This window comes from Spermophilus citellus, assembly GCF_964194105.1.
Source record: "Spermophilus citellus genome assembly, chromosome: 3".
NCBI lineage: Eukaryota > Metazoa > Chordata > Mammalia > Rodentia > Sciuridae > Spermophilus > Spermophilus citellus.
Window position 1 is genome coordinate 113,038,081 of NC_138184.1, and position 20,003 is coordinate 113,058,083.

At 53.0% G+C, this 20,003-nt stretch overlaps 1 protein-coding gene across 2 annotated transcripts in view; it reads left to right on the forward strand.

Moving 5' to 3' along the window:
- SGSM1 (small G protein signaling modulator 1) overlaps nucleotides 1–20,003 on the forward strand; it is an 80,362-nt gene that overhangs the window by 23,760 nt on the left and 36,599 nt on the right. For both annotated transcript variants that reach the window (XM_081285408.1, XM_081285409.1), the window contains 10 exons: nucleotides 116–191; nucleotides 3,046–3,208; nucleotides 5,470–5,622; nucleotides 6,804–6,871; nucleotides 7,135–7,280; nucleotides 7,396–7,527; nucleotides 9,774–9,898; nucleotides 12,679–12,746; nucleotides 13,737–13,900; nucleotides 14,025–14,157. In XM_081285408.1, coding sequence (XP_081141534.1) covers nucleotides 116–191; nucleotides 3,046–3,208; nucleotides 5,470–5,622; nucleotides 6,804–6,871; nucleotides 7,135–7,280; nucleotides 7,396–7,527; nucleotides 9,774–9,898; nucleotides 12,679–12,746; nucleotides 13,737–13,900; nucleotides 14,025–14,157 — 1,228 coding nt within the window. The remainder of the gene's footprint in view (nucleotides 1–115; nucleotides 192–3,045; nucleotides 3,209–5,469; nucleotides 5,623–6,803; nucleotides 6,872–7,134; nucleotides 7,281–7,395; nucleotides 7,528–9,773; nucleotides 9,899–12,678; nucleotides 12,747–13,736; nucleotides 13,901–14,024; nucleotides 14,158–20,003) is intronic.

A 20,003-nucleotide genomic window follows, 5' to 3' on the forward strand; every position in this document is an offset into this window, starting at 1 on the left:
GTCAGGGAAGGAGAGGACATTTGGTGTGACGTCTGACCTGGAAAGGCTCCGGGGAGCAGCACAGCCCTCTGGGGAGCTGCCCTGGTGGCACAGGTCTCTTCCGTCTGCCTTGCAGGTGAAGCAGATCATGGAAGAGGCCGTCACGCGCAAGTTTGTCCACGAAGACAGCAGCCACATCATCTCCTTCTGCGGTGAGTCGGTGGCCGCAGGAGAGTGGGCAGTGAGGCCACTCATGTAAGAGTCTCACTGAGTTGCTTAGCACCTCAGGAAAGGCGTCTTCCAGCCAGAATCGCGCGTCATGGTTTGCATTGTGACTCCCAAGTTAATTTTGGATCCTGAAGGGACTCAGTTGGAGAACCTGGAAATGCAGAATAGTGAGAGAGGCAGTTGACAGTGACTTCCGCGCCCCCCTGGAGAGGTGGCTGAAGCTCTTCACGTGGGCACCACCCACACGCCTAGCCGTGGTGTCCTGGCCCCTGAGCAGCGACCTCCGTGCTGGTTCCCTGCTCTGCCATGAGCTGGTGAGGTACAAGAATAGGGTGGCTGGGGACTTTCTAAGACAGGGAGTGAAGAGCCGCTGACACCTCCTGAGGGACCATGGCCAGCTGGCTCAAAGGCACAGGCCTGGTGCTCGGAGCGTGACTCAGACTTCTCTGCTACACCCGCTCTGCCCGCCAGGTTCCAGGATAATGGCACTGCCAGGTGCTGCTGTGCTTTGACAGTGGCTAGAGACAGGACTTAGCGTGAGTCTGAAGTCAGCACTCAGCTCTCAGTCAGTGTGGGCCCTGGGGGTGATTCTCGTCCTTCCTGGGAACTTTGTCTTCAGTGACGGCAGTGTCTCCTGTGAAGGCTTGCTGCAGTCCCCCTCCCTATGACTTCGGCCCCAGGAGGAGCCTGAGCAAGGGCACCTGCCAGCCCACCAGCTCCATGTGCATGGCTGGGACACCACGCAGGGGCTCACAATATGCTGAGCATGCGCGTGACCTGGGGGACCAGAGCTTCATTCAGTTCACCTGCTTTTCACCTAGACAGACCTGTGTCTGCCTCTTGCTGGGTGACTTTGGGCAGGAATCAGGGATTGAACTCCAGGGCCCTCGACCACTGAGCCACATCCCAGACCTGATCTGTGTTTTATTTAGAGACAGAGTCTCACTGAGTTGCTTAGCACCTCACATTTGCTGAGGCTGGTTTTGAACTTGCCATCCTCCTGCCTCAGCCTCCCGAGTCCCTGGGATGGCAGGTGTGGGCCACCGCCACCCACAAAGTCTTATTTTTTAAGTGGAATGTGTTTATTTAAATATACACACATATATACACACTCAGGTACTTATAGGTGTATATATAAATATATATATTTTCATATGTATATATGAGTACATATGAATAAGTACATATGTATATGAGAATATTATATATCTAGGTTTATTTGAAACATTAATATTTTGTTATATTTACGTAGCTTTTTATTTTCTCCTGGACTTTTTTATTTGCAAATAAAAAGCATACATGTTTGTGTCAAGACTTGCTAACATATCTATTAGTTAAGGCCTTAGAGGAGAACATGATAAGAAGCATAGTTCCCTAACTCTGACCAGTTTCTGTATGAGAGAAATCAGATGGCAGCAACGGAGGCTTGAAGGGCCCATCGAGGTTTCTTTTATCCATTCTCCTTAGAAGGTTCTGTGAGAAAGGATCCAACACTGTATACAGAGCCTGAAGGTGATCAACTTATCAGTATAAACAAAGTGGAAAGTTTTATATGTACAAGTTAAAATTAAGATCATAAAAACGGTTTCACCCAAAATATTTTAAACGCATGAGCAGAGTGGGCGGTGTGATTTGGACATTCATTCAAACAAGTACTTGCCGACTCAGAGACAAGCCACTGACCCAAAGCCTCTTCCTGTCTCTCTTTGCTCTTGACCTTGGCCAAGCCATCCACCTTGCGTGGCTCACTAGGGCTCTTCATGGGTTTTGTCTCAAGAGTTAAGTGAGGTAAACCTTAACAGTCATCTGATACCCAGCAGGTGCCCAATAAGGAGTAGCTGCTGTTACATACTCACTTTTTCAGTAAGCATTAACGATGTAGCTGTTGTATACTGGCATGAGGAGAAGGTGAGAAGATGGAGGGCTCCCAGAAGTACCAGAGGCCATCAGAATGGCCTGCACAGGACCAGTTACTCAAAATGACTCCCTTCAGCCCAGAGAGGGAAAGTGGTTTGCCTGAGGTCACACAGTGAGTTAATGTTAGAGACCAGGCTATATATAATCCAGGTGTCCTGTTCTGAGAAGAGCTAGGAAGGACTTCCAGGGAAAATGGAAATGAGAAGATTGCTATGAAATCCTCAAAAGAGTTTCAGGTACAGCACACCTTGAACTCAGATTGGGTTTGAATCCTGACTCTATCACTCATTTTCTGGGTGGCCTCGAGCCGTTCAGTTTACCTCTCTGATCCTCAGTGTCCACATCTGAGGAGTGAGGATAGTTTTCCTTTCTTCCCTGGCCTGGCAGAGAATAAAGGAGACCCATACGTGTTAGCTGCGCTACAGACACAGTGTCGATGATGATGATATCAATATTGATATTCTGTGGCCAGGTAGAGCTCAGCAGTCCCATGGTCCATCTTTCCCTCTCTGACAGCACTATAGCTAATATTCATAAAGCACCCACTATGTGCCTGGCTCTGCTAAGTACTCCCATGCATTCTCTCCTCTCGTAACAGCAGCTCTGAGGCCAATGCTCACACTTCTGCCCTTTCCAGGTAAGGAAGCCGAGACACCGAGGGGGTCATTGCCCAGTCACACAGCTGGCTAGTTACCAGCAGAGGACCTGAGTAGAGGTGGTCCAGCCTTGAGCCACGACTGTGGGTCACCCACTAAGCTCTCTTGCTTCATTAGAGGGGGAAGTCGGCTGGGGTGCAGGGCAGGCGGAGGCAGGTGATGCTGGGGACTGGCTGTCCAAGGAGCCCGTGTCTGACTGAAGCTCTGAGCCTTGCTGGGAACATGGGCAGGAGAGTCAGTGCTGCTGACCGCCATGTCCCCACAGCTGCGGTGGAGGCCTGCATCCTGCACGGGCTGCGGCGGCGGGCAGCTGGCTTCCTGCGCAGCAACAAGATCGCGGCTCTCTTCATGAAGGTGGGCAAGAGCTTTCCGCCGGCCGAGGAGCTGAGCCGTAAAGTCCAGGACCTGGAGCAGCTGATCGAGAGCACGTGAGTGTGGGGACCGGGCTGGTCAGTCCCCTGGAGAGTGACCCCCAGTCCCTTCAGGAATCCACAGCCCCTGCTACTCTTTCTGCTCCTCAGACCTGCCAGCCTCTTTCCACCTCAGGGCCTTGGCACATACTGTACCTCCAGCAGGCTCCCCGACTTGGTCTTCCATGGCTGTTTATTGTCATCATTCAGAATTCCCCAGCTCAGTCACTGCCAGCCCTCACCCCATCTTCTCCTTCACATCACCTGGTTACTTCCTTCCCATTTGTTCCTGCCATTGGGAATTAGCTATTTCTTGTTTAATTGTGAACTTGATCGTCCTCTCTGCATGAGAAATGGCAGCTACATGTATGCCACCCTATTGTGTCCCCAGCATCTGGGGCAGTGTCTAGCACCTGGAACATGCCCAGGAAACAGGTGGTGCTGGGCCACACCCTGTTCTCAATGCAAAGTTTCATAGAATCAACATGCTCTCATCTGCAAGGGGCAGCTGCTGGAGCCACTGGGTAAAACCCTTTTTGAGGCATCCATTGAAGGGGGAGGAGTGTCACTCCCCTGTCATGGTGACTGGTTAATGAGCTGGGGAGGTTTATGGACTGACTGTGTCACATGGTCCCTGTTGCCATAATCACCCCCTCAAGTCCTGAATGCACAGCCAAACCCCCAACTTGGGGCCTGGTTAGGGGTGGCAAATAGGTTTCGCTCCAATTGTGCCTGGGGCTCCCAGAGACTGCAATGAAGGACTCTGAAGCCATGGTTGGGCATCCTGGGAAAATGTGTGTGGATTGATTGGCCATGTCTGTCACATGCAAGGGAAGGGAAGGGGAGAGATAAACATAGTCTTTGTCAGTTCTCTGTTACTGTGACAAAATACCTCTCATAATTAACTTAAAAAGAGGAAAGGTTGACTTTGGCTCACAGTTTGAGAGGGTGTTTTTGATGATCAGTGGGCCCTGTTACTGGGCCTATGGTGTGATAGCTGTTCACTTTATGGCCAGGATGCAAAAAAAAAAAAAAAATTTAAAGGAGGAAGGAAGAGATCCACATCTCACAGGGTCGCTTGAGGGTACTCCCTAATAACCTAAAACCTTCCGCCAGGCCCTCCCACTAAAGGTTCCACCTCCTCCCTGTAGCCCCAGGCTGAGGGGGAAGGCTTTGACACATGGACCTCTGGGGGACGTTTCAGATCCAAACTCCAGCGTGCCCTAAGGTTGCCATCTCTGTGTAGGCTGCACTCCACTGAGGGAGAAACGGCCCCCCCTTTTGCTCTTACCCTTCAGGCCCTGCCTGTCCAGGGCTTCTCCATAACTGAATGGTGGGTAGAGCTCATGACTGGGCTTTGCCAGCTCCCTTTGGAATGACTTCTTAGCCACCTTTAGGTTCCTTCCAGCTCACCTGCTGAATTCCTGGCTGATTACAGATAACAGGGCCTTCCACCGTGTGGGTCTGACTTCCTAGGGAGGGATCGGACCTGCCCTTGCCGGGCCGTAAGGGACAACCATCCATTCGCTTGTGCACTCATTCATGAACACGATTACTGAGCATCCCCCTGTACACCAGGCACTGTGCTGGGCCCTGGAGGTTCAGACACAGGGGGGCCTGTGCTTACCACATGCTTAGTCCATATTCTTAAGATCACACAACGGAGGGGAACACAGAAAATGGAACAGCTTAGGGGGCAGAGATCAGCTTTGTCTGGTTCCAGAGGGCTTCCTGTAGGAGATGGCCTTGCTGAGACCCAAAGGGTGAGAAGGGATCAGCCCAGGAATGGGAACAGGAGGGAAAACAGGAAGCGGCATCAGCATGTGGAAAGTTCTATAGAGCCTGGCAGCCTCAGGAGTCTTCTCGTGCTCTGTGTCATGGAGTGAGCAGGTAGAATAAGGGGCTGCTGGAGAGGTGGGGGCAGGTCATGGAGCACCCTGCCAGTCATGGGGAAGACCTTCCTTTGCAGGGACACTGGGGAGCCACTGAAGGATCTGTAGTCCAAGGCTCTTGGTCAGCATGTCATTCCAGGAGAGAGGGAAGGAGCCAGGGAGAGAGGGAGGTGTGTCAAGAGCATCTAAAACCCTCTGTTGAACCACATCTGCACACTCACTGGGGATTATTACTTTTTCAACACTTGACCCAGATGATTGGAGCAACATGGGCTCCTGTTTAGCTGTCCTTCCTTCATTTTCTAGCAAGAATGAGCATTTTCCCATTTGCATATTGGTCCTGTGGATTTCATTTTTTGTTTCCATTCTTTCTTGTTGGTCTTGAAGGCGAAACCAGATCCAGGGCCTCCAGGAAAATGCTCGGAAGCTGCCCAAGCTGCCCAACCTGTCCCCACTCGCCATCAAGCACCTGTGGATCCGCACTGCCTTGTTTGAGAAGGTCCTGGACAAGATTGTGCATTACCTTGTGGAAAACAGCAGGTGAGGGGGAAGGCCAGATGCCCAGGTGTGCTCTGCCTCCACCTGCTGCCTGTCCTGGGAGTTGCACCCTCGAGTCTTTCTTTGTCCCATTGACAGTGCAAGTGGGTTTGAAAGTGATTTTAAACAGGCCTCTTGGATGTTCCACCCTGAGCCAGGCCAGCTTAAAAAAATGAGAGGATTTGGGTGTTTAAGATCATAGGCTTCTGACTTAGGGCAGGGTGAAGGGATCCTGGGTTTCTTCCTTCTCCTGTAGAAGACTCTACTTGTGGCCTTAAGGGGCGGGGGGGCAGGAGAGAATAACCTGTGCAGGTGTGTTCTGTTCCTCTTCCCATCTTACCGCAGAGGACTCTGAAGCTTAGAGAGGCATTCACTTGCCTAGGGAGCCACAGCAAGGTGGCAAGTGGCTGAGCGGGGCTCCCATGCAGTCTGTCTGACCCCACACCCATGTCCTCCACACACTGCTGGGTGACAGCAAGGGCCAAGCCAACTGGATGTAGCTCAAGCCTGCACAGCCCTACAGATGCAGTGACCTGACATGTGTCACCTCCAGCAAGTCATTTACCCTCTCTGAACCCAGCATCCCTGGGAGGCTCCTTCCAAACTTTGAATTCTGTTGGTCTGGGGGTCGCATGAGTTTTCAAGGATTTAGAAACCATGACACCATCGTAAGTCACACAAACAAACAAATGCAGAAGCATTCAGCCTGATCCTTGTCTGGATGACGTCCCATAGTACCTTGCAGAGCTGAGTTTCAGGGGGCTTTTCTGAGCATCTCAGGCCAGCCTTCCCAGCATGAGGTGTCGGGGCAGGAAGGCCTGTTAGCACAGCATTGGGAGCACAGTGCAGGTAAGAGGCATTTTATTGTCTCAGAGAAGGGCAGACATAGCTGAGCCTCTCAGGACCTCCTGTCTTCAGCAGAAGTCCTGGTGGAATCATCCAGCCTGCCGCTCATTACTCCTATTGCTCAAGGGCCCCGTGTGTTCAGGTGAATACCAAACTCCACGCTGATACTGTTCATCTCGTTTCTCTCAAAAGTCCTCCAGCAGCCCTGTGATATATACCGTGATAGTCCCCATTTGACACATGGGCAGCCAAAGCTCTGGCAGTAATAAGGTAGTGGGGCATTGAACCTGCTTGTCTGCTGGCCTCCATCCAAACCCATGTTTCCTTTCCTCTTCTAGTAAATACTATGAGAAGGAAGCTCTCCTGGTGGACCCCGTGGACGGTCCCATCCTTGCATCCTTGTTGGGTAAGTGGTCTGGTGCTCTGACTTCCATGCGGTCCTGGGCCTAAGGGGTGCCTCTTGAGGGCCCCTGGATCCTCTCCAGCCTCCTCCATCCAAACTGCTCACTGCCTCCTGCTCCCAGGGCCTCCTCTGGCCTCTTCTTTGCAGGACTCTGGGGCTTCCCGGCTGGCTGAAGGGGAGGGGTGGTGGAGCGAGTGGCCCCTCCTTCGGGAGTTGGGAGGGTGGGCTCTCTGGGGCTGCAGTTCCCAGCCCCCTGTGCTCTGCAGTGGGGCCCTGTGCCCTGGAGTACACCAAGATGAAGACCGCGGACCACTTCTGGACCGACCCCTCTGCCGACGAGCTGGTGCAGAGGCACCGCATCCATAGCTCACACCTGCGGCAGGACTCACCCAGCAAGCGGCCAGCCCTCTGTGTGAGTGCTGTGGGCCGCAGGGCTGTGGGAGGTGGGGCTGTGGGAGGGCCTTGGGCCAGGGGACAGGGTAGAGGTCACTCCAGGGCCACCTGTCTGTCTCCTGTCACACTACCAGATCCAGAAGAGGCATTCGAGCGGAAGCATGGACGACCGGCCGTCCCTGTCTGCCCGTGACTATGTGGAGTCCCTGCACCAGAACTCCAGAGCCACCCTGCTCTACGGCAAGAACAACGTTCTGGTTCAGCCGGTGAGTGTCCACCGTGGGCCAGATCTTGCTCTGAGTGTCTGCTCTAGGTTATGGAGGAGGCTTTCCCTCTGGCTCTGGGTTGTTCGTCTGTTTATTCATCCATCCATCCATCTGTCCACCCATCCTCACCGGATCTCTAGCCTGCTGTCCAGCCAGTCAGCTCTCTTCCATTCTCTCTGGGCCTCCTTCTGTCCAGGCTCCACCCACCATTTGTCCATCCGTCTGTTTATATTTTTACCCACCCACCCATCTATCTAACCACCTTTGCACCCACCCATTCACCTGTCCTAATACTGAGGCCTGTACAGGTGAATTAGGGGACAGAATCATGATTTGGATTCATGCCAACGGGTGCCACTCATCAGTCACCTTCTATGCCCCAGAGGCTGGCCAGGCTCCAGGGGTGCAGGGACAGTGGGGCACATTCAGCCCCTGCCCTAGTGCATTGTCTCCTTTGGCTGTCCCCTCTCCAGGGCCATTGGGTCACAGGGTCAGCATAGTGTCTGGGCTCTGCTGGGAGGAAGTTCTGTGAGTCATCAGCCACCCGAGATGTGTGGGTGCAGTTTCAGTCAATCACTGGGTGACCCTGGGCAACTCCTCGTCTTAGCCACGGTATCTGCTCTCTGTGGGCACAAACCTTGTTTGCTCAAGTCTTTAAGAAGCCATGATTTTAAGATGTGCCTTTTTTTCTAAAATGCTATTTAAATTACACATGGGACTTTTTCACTACACAATTTCACCTTACCCATTTGAATCAGGTCTTTGAGATGTAACCAGATATAGGTTTTTTTGCTTGTCTTTTAATCATACATTGCTCTTTCATACACACAAGAGAAAATGTAATTAAAATACATTAGCTAAGATATTCCTAAAGCCTCCGCAGTCCAGAGTTTAATCTTCTATATCACTTTGGCTAAGAATCATTAATGCCCTAGTTTTTCCACATGCTTCTCTGTTCTACTATTACCCATGGGCCAAATGTGGTCTTCCACCTGTTTTTATAAATAGAGTTTTATTGAGACCCAGCCATGACCATTAGTTTGTGTGTTATCCAGCACAGCTTTCAGGCTATGGTGGCAGAGTTAGGTTGTAGCCGAGCCTGTATGGCTCACAAAGCCAAATGTTTCTTTACACAAAAAATGTGGTGCCCCCTGACCCACAAGCCCAGAAAGTGCAGCATTTCTTCAGGAATATGCATCCTCATCTCTGAGATGGGTCTGACGTCCTATGAAGCACTCACTTGCTGTTTTACAAGGGCATCTGGGTTCACAGGCTTCCCTGCAGGGATGAATAATGTGCCTGCTTTGCCAATATCACGTTAGTAGTCTGCGGCTCTGTTCCAGCCTCTCTGTGTCACAGTAACTTTTTTCAATTCAAAGCTGAATCACAGGCTAATCTCTCTGAAGGCATTTAAAATAACACCTGTCCTGCTCATGCAAAATAATAGCCATGCACAGAACTCAATTGAAGCGAGGACAGGCTGAACAGCTCTGAGTTTGCAGGCAGTCACCTCTGCGTCATGGTTGTGAGTTCTCATCAAGGGTAAGACATGTCCCCATTTAGGGAGGTTAAAATGTGAAAGGAACAGAATGTGCATCTTGGGATTGATGGAAGGCTGTGGTAGTGCTCCTCCACGGGGCACGGGGCTCAGCGGAGCCTGTGTGTGAGGACTGAGCCGTACTCCCTAGGCACTTGGTGCTCAGTAAATGGTGCTGGGTCTCTGCCTGTCGTTGAGGTGGATTGGGTGCAGGGACTGCCTCCTTCATGTCTGACGTTTATTGACACATCCCTCCTACTTGGCATAAAATAAAGCAGGTGAGAAGTCCTATGGGGAGTTTAGGAAGGTGGAAGATCTGACCACTGGGCCAGAGCATGCTGGGGACACTGAAGGAGCAGGTTGCTGGGGAATGGGCCACAAAACTCAGCTGCCACCTCTGCCTCCCTTAAGATTGGCCCAGATAAATGCCATTTTGAGAAGGGACAGAGCCCCCTTCCTAGTTCTAAAGACCCCTAGGCCTGAGAGGGAGAGTGTGATGGTGGGCAGCTTTCACAGCTGTACTTGGTAGTACTGCCCCACCCACAGGTTGGCTGCAGACAGCTTTGCTGAGCGCGGCCACCCAAAGAGGCTCAGGAGGACTTCAGCTTCTCAGATAACCTGCTCTGCACCCCAGAGTCTAACGGGTCAGGGCCTTCAGCCATATGTACTCCAACACCATGACCAGTCCTAAGCCCTTGTCTCTCTGCAGAGGGACGACATGGAGGCTGTACCTGGGTACCTGTCCCTGCACCAGACAGCTGACATTATGACCTTGAAGTGGACACCCAACCAACTGATGAATGGGTCCATGGGGGACCTGGACTATGAGAAGAGGTAGGTTGCTGGGTCCTCGCTGCACCCCGAGTCCATCCCCTCTCTGGGCCCCACCTGGGAGCGGAGATGTGCACCCTGCCCTGTCTGCCCCTCCGCCTAGTTGTTATGGTGACCTGGCCCAGCCTCCCTGCAACTGTGGCCTTAGGGGCAACTCAGAGACTCAGGAAGATGAAGAAACCAAGGGAAGAGTGTTGGGGGTGGGGGTAGCCATTGGCTTGAACACCACTCAGAGAGGGAAGTCTACAAAGACCACGGAGCCTGCAAACACAGGATAGTGGCCAGCCTTGGCCCACCCTTCCCGTCACGTCCTAACAGGGGTCTGGCGTTGTTACTGGGTTTCTGGTCCCTGGAGCTGTCTCTTCTTTGGTACCCATGATATATGCAACTCCGCAGTGGCTTTGGAGTCATACTGGGAAGAACCACCAGACTGGGGCTCCCTCCTGCAATACCTTTGTTCTAGCCAAACCAGGGACAGCTTCAGGGAGAACAGAGGACAGCCATGGGTCTGAGGTGGCCCACTTGTGTCATTCCAGCTGCTGATGGGGAGAAGCAGCGATTGGGCTGTTCTGAATCCATGTCAAATTCTCTCTTTCTTTAAGAATTTAAGCTTGATTTTTAAAAAAATTTTTTTTTATGTGGCACCGAGGATCAAACCCAGTGCCTCACCCATGCTAGACAAGCACTCTGCCACTGAGCCACAACCCCAGCCCTCAGATTCTGTTTTTTGTTTTGCATTTTCTTAAAAAACATTTTTACAGTCAAGAATTTTTGACTTAAAAATAGTCATGGCACAGGTTCCCATGCCCCAGCCCTCTTGGCCGTTAACCATCCCCTACCTGGACATGTTTGAGAAGCTTGCAGATGACCTGTGATTTCATATGCATTTTAAAATGTAGTGTTAAAAAAATAAGGGCTCATTTCAAGAAACATGGCCAAAACACTATTATTGTGTTCTACTTAATATGAAGCTCAGTGGGGTCCATATTAGATCTTGGGGTGATTCATAGCATTTTCTTAGCTGTTCACTTCCTGCTCAGAGGTGGTCAGTGAGAGGTACCAGTGGTCCCAGGCTGGGCTGGGTAACTCTGTCTCTGCCAGACCGTGGGGTTTCCAATGAAGAGGCCCTCGCCGAAGAACAGTGGAGGTCTGAGGAGAGGCCCTTGGCCTGGAACTTGCCTCTTCATCGTGAACCTTGGAACTGGGCTTTCCCTGGCCTCCCAGCAAGAGTGGCTCACCCCAGCCCTGAATCTCCCTCCTAGCATTTGCCAGACGGTAGTCTCATGATCAGCTGTGTACGCTCCTCTCTCTCCTGCCTCACCCTGACTTCAATTTCCTTGAAGACCAAGATCCTGCCATGCTCACAGCTGATTCCTGATGCCCGCTGCAGATTGTAGCACGCAGTAGGAGCTCAGAAAACCTACTTGTTACATATTTACTGAGCACCCTCCCTGCAACTGTTCTAGACACAAGGCACTAGCAAGTCAATCAAAGGAAAGCAAAATCCTTACCTTCTCAGAGCTCAAATTATGCTGGGGAAGAAAAGAAATAACCAAGTACACAAGGTCCTTGCCCAGCCCTCACCTTGCTGGGTGACCCAGAGTATGTCACTCCACCTCTCTGAGCCTCAGTTTCCCCTTCCTCTTCAGTGAGGGAATTGGACAAGATGGTCTCCCCAGAATTCAAGGGATTCCCAGAGGGTCTAATAAGTGCTTCTGCACCCCCGAGGCATGTTCTTCCTAAAGCTTTAAACAGCCCCAGGACCATGCTCTTCACTTGGATGGAGGCCCAGGAGTGTGTGGGTGGGAAACCTGTGATGCCAGCTTGGAGAAAGGCCCTGGCCAGCTCATCCCCCACTGCTCCAGCTCCTGCCACCAGGGGCTCCGCGTTTCCACATCATCTTCCTCTGTGAACAGGCGCGACGTAGATGCTGCAAAATTGAGTTTCAACTAAATCTGGACCTTCAAGGTCACCATCCTGGAGTTGGGGATGTCCACATCTCTGAGCTCTGAACTCCCTGCCACCTTGTTACTCTCAACCAGAGCCTCAGTTGGAAGAGAGAAACAGGCAGGAATCAGAAACATGAGGATGGAGTGCGGGAACGGGAGACGACCAGGGGCTTCAGCATCCCCTTTGGGACTAAGAGACACTGAAGACAAAGGGGGTGGTCCTTCTGGGAAAGCACAGGAGTTCTTCTCTCTTTTTCCAGCCATCACCTCCTCTTGCACAACCATGGACATAACTCCCCAGCTGGGCTTCTTAGTGTTAGAGAAGAAATGTCCCCAGGAGGCGGCTACTCAGGCTCTGGAGTCAGACTGGGCTTGCCCCTGTCCCTGCCCTGCTATGTGGAGCAGTGAAGTGGGAGAACCTCTGTACCCTTTGGCAGGTTCATCGGTTCAGAGGCCCCAGCACCTCCATGCCTAGGGATCTACCCAGGAGCATGATAACTTACCTACACAAAAGCTTATACACAAATGTCCACCATAGCGTTGTGCAGGGACAGTGGAGCGTGCTGATTGGCCAGGCCTGGGTCAGGTGATCATTGCTGGAGTCCTGAGGTAGAGAGTCGTGGATTCATCCTACCTGGGCCACATGGGCCGGGGAGGACGCTTCCCTCAGAAACTGAGGCTCTGGAACCAAAAGAAGAGGAGAAAGGCTGGGCAGGCTGGGACACCAAAGTTGGGGACAAGGGAGGACCTCAGGAGTGGTCCTCTGGCTTCCAAAGCCCCTGCCCACCATAAGGTAGGTGGCCTTCCTACAAGCCTCACCTCTCTCCCTTCCAGTGTCTACTGGGACTACGCCATGACCATCCGCTTGGAGGAGATTGTCTACCTGCACTGTCACCAGCAAGGTAGGGACCACAGGAGATCACGGGACTGGCTGGTGTTCCTCTTGGATGCTCTGGTGCCTCTAGCTCTGATTGTTCATTAGCCTCATGAGACAATGTGGTGGACATCCTGTTACCTGTGCAACTTCAAGCAAGTGGCTGTACCTCTCTGAGCCTGGGTTTTCCCTCTATAAAATGGCGATGCCTATTATTTCATTGTCATGACAACCCAGTGAGAGGTGTACTCCCATTTTAGAGGTGAAGAAGCCACCTGACACAAAGCCACACACCCTGTAAGCTCCAGAGCCTGGACTCAAACCAGATCTTTGTGACTCCAAAGTCAGTGCTCCTCGGGTGGTTCTTTAAAGTCAGAAGAACCTACAGTCAAAAGAGGCAGATGGCCGTCCTGCTTTAGGAAGCGAGTGGCCTGTGTCTCACCGAGGTGTGAGACACTGCGGCTCAACTCCTAAGATGGTCATGAGTCTTAGGAGTTGTGACCTTGAGGAAGTAACTTACCCTCTTGGAGGCTGGGTTTCATTTGTGAAGTAGTAGATCGGCCTCATGGGGATATTGTGAGTGTTGGACAAGACAGTTCTTGTAGGTATTGTGCTGGTGCACAGGAAATGTCCCCCACACTAGCCAGAGTCACCTAGGGGCCTGAGAGGGGTGAAATCTGGACACCCCGTGCCACAGTGAGCCAGGTGGATTTGCAGCAGATTCTGGAGGAGCGTGGGTGTTTCAGGGCATCTTTCCTTTGGCAGGTAACTTTAGGGAGGCCACCACACTGTTCCTGACCTTGTCCTGTAGCTCCCCATCCAGGTGGATGGTGGGTGGGATGGGTGGGACACGGGAGAGGTGAAACCTGCCCTGACCTTTTGCCCAGGCCTGGCCCAGAGCCTCAGATGCTTGGTCTGGCTGGGCACCTCTGGGGACGTGTATTTGCAGAGTTGGGGGCTTGTCACCATGCCTCATAGTGACTTCCCACTGGGTCTTCTCTGCTGGTCATGGTGGCAGTGGACAGCGGAGGGACAGTGGTGTTGGTCAGCCAGGATGGGATCCAGAGGCCGCCCTTCCGCTTCCCCAAGGGCGGGCACCTCCTGCAGTTCCTCTCGTGCCTGGAGAATGGGCTGCTTCCCCACGGGCAGCTGGACCCGCCTCTCTGGTCCCAGCGGGGAAAGGTGAGTGGCCTTAGGGGTGTGGGTCCTTATGTGACTTCACGGGCTGGTGCATGCCCCACCGAGACCCTTAGGCTGTGCAGGTTTGAGGACAGCTATGTCCTTTCACTGGGACGTGTCCTTCCAGGGCAAAGTGTTTCCCAAGCTGCGCAAGAGAAGCCCTCAGGGTTCCTCGGAGTCGACGTCTTCAGACAAGGAGGATGAGGAGGCCACAGATTATGTGTTCCGGATCATCTACCCCGGCTCGCAGTCTGAATTTGGTAAGCTTCCCAGCCCGGCCCAGGGGTCCACCTGCCACCTGAACCTGGGAACAGCCCCAGGCGTTTGGAACAAGAAGACAAGGGGTCAGGATTCTGGGGCTGGCTGGGGACCTGGGACCTGGAAGTCAGTATCTTGGTAGCCTCAGCTCCCTCCACCTGGCTCACAGAGATGCCACTAGACAGGAAGCAACACGGGGTAGTGACAGTGGCATGGGCTCTGGAATCCAAGCTGCACCTAGCAAGTCACTTCACCCTGCGTGCCTCCGTGTCCTCAGCTGTAAGTGGGGCTGTTTGCAGCACCTGTCTCATAGGGTTGCTGGGAGAAGGGACCCGGACAGGGCCTTCGGCACCTAAAGATGACTCGAATGTTAGCTGCCCTCCTGTCCGCCTTGCGATGTTCACTTCAAGTCAAAACTTCGGTGACATGAGGAGGTGACGAGAGAGCAGCGCGTTGGGTGGGGGGGGGGGTCTTGCCCGTGGTAACCGTGGTGAGCGGTGGTGAGAACGGCAGTGGGGAGGCGAGCAGCGGCACTGTCACCAGATGGCGGCAGATGCCCTGTGGTCCGTATAGTGACTGCTATGAGGAGATGCTCTGCCCAGGGCGGCTCACCATGATGGGGTGGGGCCGTGCGAACACTGTGAATGAATCTGCACAGCACTCAAAAGGGGCCTGGCACTTAGGCGGCCCTCTCTGGTGTCTGTTAAAGTAGTTCTGAGTTACAGCTTCTTTTCTGTTAGGCTCCTTTGTTTAGACCTCTGCAGGCATGTTGATCCCATTTGAGGGACAATGGGCCTGAGCCTCCCTTTGCATAAGCGACCCTGTGCTGAGCCGTGAGAGGCTCTTCGGAAAGCAGACAGATGTCCTCCCTGGCAGGGGCCTCATGGAGCCAGGCCCCTTACTTTCCTGGCTCTCCTCCTTGGCCAAGCACCACTGGGCCTGGGGCAGGCCTGTCGGTCAGGTATCCTGTCTCTTGCGTTAGCCTGTGCTCCGCCCCCTGCCCCCCCACCCCCCGCCGCCATGATGTTCTTTCAGAGCTCAGCAAAGCCTAGTTCCCACCTCACCCAGGTGTCCATGGCCACTGCTGCCCAGCATTAGGCCTCCCCGTGGGAGCAGGTCTCTCAGGTAGCACTGGGCGCACCCCAAGGCTGTGCTGGCCCAGTGCTGAGAGCAGAATCCCCCAGGATGGGGAACTGGCTTCTGTTCCCTTTCCCAAGAACCTGGGCTCCATCCTGAAGACTAACAATATTAGGACACCCCCTGGTGAGCCTTGTATCAGAGAGCCCAGATCCCTGGGGCTCTTCCCAGGAAACGCTTCCTGCGGATTCTTACCCAACAAATAATTTGCCTACTCTTGCCGGGAACCAGGCTTGTGCTGGATGCTTATTTGGGGGATGTTTGTGCTGTATCCTGTTGGGGATCGTGTGGCCAGGAACAGAGGCCAGCCCGGCTCACCCACAGTCCTTGGCGCCTCCCATTCTGGGCCTATGGTTTAACTGCCAGCTCCCATGGAGGTGTCTGCTTGGTGGAAAGGCTTCTCTGCCACCAGGCTCCCTTCTCCGTGAGCGGGGCACGTTGGAAGTGCCCTGGAGCCTCCTCTGGCCCATGGCTGACGGGATTGGTGTGTATATCTCAGCTCCCTTGGCCCTCGGGTGAGCAAGCTCTGAAATGTGCATGCTTTGCATAGCCCTCGGGGTCCCCAAGGCCATCGGGCACAGTTGCCCCTCGTGGAAACCTGCTTGGTCATACCCTCCACTCCAGGCCTTTCCTGGCCTGTCTCGCTCACCTCTCTGCTACCCGTGCTTCTTAGGAGCACCTCCCAGATAATCGACTTGGGGTCCCTGCCTACCTTTGAGGAATCCTGATGACGCAGTGTATGTGGGACAAGGCCCCTCCACCTTGGCTCTGCTGAGGTGAGGCTGGAAGTACCCTTCACAGGACGGGCTTGTCCTGTGCATGGAGGATGCTGGCCACATCCATGGGCTCAGACCCTGGATGCCAAGTAGCAAAGCTCTCATGTTCCTCCAAGTTGTGACAACAAGAAATGTCTCCAGACATTGCCATGTGTCCTCTCGGTGGGGCAGATGGGTTGCAAAATTGCCCCTGCTTGAGAACCACTGGTTTCCAGAAAAGAAACCATCACTGGATACTGCTCTGCCACTGCAGGACACTCACGGGGTCCTTCCTGTTCAGGTCTCCCTTCCTTGCCTGGAGGACAGGGTGACAACACTGCCCCCCACCCCGGGTCAAATTCTGAGGGGTCAGAGCGATGATTTGTGAAACACCTTTCACCAGATGCAGGCCCATTCCTTAGTGGATGCTCAGGTCACAATCGCAGGTCTCCTGTACTGAGTGCCACACGTGCCAGGCCCACTTCTGCACTCGCTGTGTCTTAATTCACCTCACCCCCAGCGTAGCTCTCCCGAGCAGGATGTCATCACCATTCCCTGTTGTGCAGAGGAGAAAACTGAGGCACAGAAAGGTAAATCAACTGATCCAAGGTCACTCAGCTGGTTTGGGGCACGGCTGGGCTTTGCACACAGGTGCCTCCAGCACCTGTGCCTCTAAGCGCCACTCCATGCCTATGGTCCTGATGGTGGGGGAGAGGGCAAAGTACTTTCACCTTCTTCAACCTTGAGGTCAGAGGCAGCCCTCAAAATGGTGACCCCACCCCCATCCTTGGTTGAAATTCTCAGGGGCCTGAGCCACACAGCGTTACCAATTTAGAAAAATCAGAAATCAACACACCTCTTCCCGTGGGCCACATTTTGCAAATAATGTTTTATTGGAACACGGCCATATTCCTTCATTCACATATGATCTGTGGTCACTTTCATGCCACAACAGCAAGGTTCAATAATTGTGACAGAGCTCAGATGGCCCCAGGCCAAAATTACATATTATCTGTCTCTTTGTGGAGAAACCGTGCAGATGTTTGCCTTAAAGAGGAAGACGATTACTTCAACATGCGGGAGGGAAGACGTGGGTGGCTTAGCTGCTTCTACACTGCCTCCCCCTATCATATGCTCCTGTCCCCACCACTGGATCTCTGGCCTGTCTTTATGCACAGAGGGGCAAAGACCAGCACTACAATGCGGACAGGTCACGGTTGGATCCTGGCCTTCCAGGCTCCTCTCTTGCTGAGGTTGTCTGTGCTGCGGTGGCCACAAGGCACATGTGCCAACCGAGCACTCGGAAGGTGTGACTGGTGAAGTTGAGGCGTGAGGCGTGCTGTGGGTGCAAAACACGCCCCAGATTTTGAAGACTTTATGTGAAAAAAAGAGAATGTGTGGGCTGGGGATGTGGCTCAAGCGATAGCGCGCTCGTCTGGCATGCTTGCGGCCGGGGTTCGATCCTCAGCCCCACATACCAACAAAGATGTTGTGTCCGCCGAGAACTAAAAAATAAATATTAAAAATTCTCTCTCTCTCTCTCCCTCTATCACTCTCTCTTTAAGAAAAAAAAAGAGAATGTGGATTTTTGCATGAATAATTTTATATTGATTATATGTTGAAAGGATAACATTTTGGAAATGTTGGGTTGAAATTATTGAGACTGTTTTCACCTGTTTAACGTGGCTACTGGGCAGCTTTGAATTCTATGCATGGCTCCTCCATATTCCCTCGGACAGTGCTGGCCTGGGGCAGACTTCTCAACCTCAGCACTGTTGGCCTGGGGAGTCGAATAATTCTTTGAGTGTGAGGCTGTCTTGTGTGTTGGGGGGTGTTGCACAGTGCCCCTGGCCTCCAGCCACTAGGTGCCCAGAGCATTGAGCTTTTCTGCAAGTGTTGACAGCTGAAGTCTCAAGAGTCTCCAGAACCGCCCCATTGAGAGCCGATGGGTGGGGAGACAGGAGCCAGTGGGAAACAGCAGTGGGGGTTGGCGTCAGAGCTTAGAGTCGGGCTCCTAGATTGGAATTCAGTGCACTAGCTGGAGAGCCTTGGGTATGTCACTCTATGTGCCTCAGTTTCCAAGTCTATTAAAGAGGATGATGAGAGTACCTGCGCTCAGTGAGAGACCACTGTCATTAGAGGAAGGAGAAGGGGGACTTCAGTCAAAACGTCCAGCTTTGCCAGTCACTCCTTGATGGGTCTTAGGGTGACAAAATCCTATCATCATTCAGACCCTCAACAGGGGAGAGCCGAGATAGGAGGAGTTGCCCAGGAGCCATGTGGAAAATGTGCACATCTCTGTTCCTCAGTTACTTCTGCCAAATGAGAAAACAAATGCCCCCCTTAGAGGTTCACTGTGACCGTAAGACAGAGCACGGCCCAGCCCATCACCCACTCGGAGCAGTCACTTTATGAACACGAGCATTCTTTCTTCCTCTAATCAAACTCAGTATGCATGGGGGGGGGGGGGGCAGCTGTGGAGAGCAGGGCAGGGACAGTTCGAGCCCCAAGGCACTGGTTCTCGTGGCCGTCTCCTGCCCCACCCCACACCTCGCCTTCACTAGTGCTTTCTGTTTTGTTTCAAGCTGCCCCCGGCCTCTTGAGCAGCACTTGCCCCATCTCTGTGGGCCCCGCCTGGATGATGATTGCTGCTGGTCAGTCCACGCTGGTAGTGGCCAGGGGGAGTCGGTGGGCACGAGCCAGATGGAATACCACCCTCCCCACACCGGGCCTGAAGGAGCAGCCCCCCTGTAATGTCTGGGCTCCCCACTTCCCCCAGGGCTGGGTCCCAGCCACCTCTGCCATGTTGACATTTGAGTCTTCGTCCAAGGGAGATGGAAGGAAGGTGCAAATAGATGCCCCAGCTGTCTACCTGAAACAGACAGCTGGCAGCCCTGTGGGTCCACTGGTGAAGTCTGCCGGGGTAAGGGGCTGGGATGGAGCCAGGATTGTCCCCACGTGGGCTGAGCCAATCAGTGCTTCCCTGAGACTGGCGAGGAACTGGGGATGTCTTTCTAGAACAGACTACAGGAATCACTGGCCTCTCTTGGCCGTCTCATTGGTGAGTCTGCATGGGGCGGAAGAGTGTGATGCGCCACTTTGGGTGGCTGCAAGAACCATGTTCTGTGGGCAGCTTCCTTCTCTGTCTGTGGGCAGAGGCAGACCCTGCTGGCTGCCGAGCTCTGATGACCAGTGGGGTCAGGCCCCAAGCTCTAGGGGAGAGCTGAGATAGGATGAGTTGCCCAGGAGCCATGGCGAATGGGGAAATGTGCACCTCTTTGAGTTCCTGGAACAAGAATAAGAAAACCATAACCCAAGGGCCAAATCCAGCCTCATTCTGTACATCTCTGAGCTGAGGATGGTTTTTATTTGTTTCAGTGATTGGAAGAATCAAAAGAGTGATATTTTATGACTTGTGAAAATGATGCAAAGCTCACATTTCAGTGTCCATCAACAAAGTTGCCTTGGAGCACACCCGGGCCCCTCTGTTGATATTACAAAATGCATGGCGACTTTTACACTGTGAGAGCAGAGTGTTGAGGACACAGACCAGATGGCTCACAAGCCTAAAATACTTCCCACCCCGCAGACTGTTCAAAGCCAGACTCAGCAACAGCAAGGCCCTGAGCAACTTGGCAAGATCTTGTCTCAAAAAATGAAAAGGGCTAGGGGTGATGTTCAGTGGCTAAGCGCCCTGGTACAAAAAAAAAAAAAAAAATAGATAAATAGATAGATAGATCTATCTATCTGTCTCCAGGGGGTTAACTCAGAAGGTCAAGGGTACAGGATGGGCATGTGACATTTTGATCCTGGGGATCGCTAACCCGTCTGCACCCGCTTAGCGGAGCAGCTTTCTGGCTCAGGACCACGGACAGCACCCGCATGGCCTCCCCATCCACTGCTCTCTTGCCCTGAGTCAGGCTCCCTCCTATCTGACCACCAGGAGCTCCCCAGGA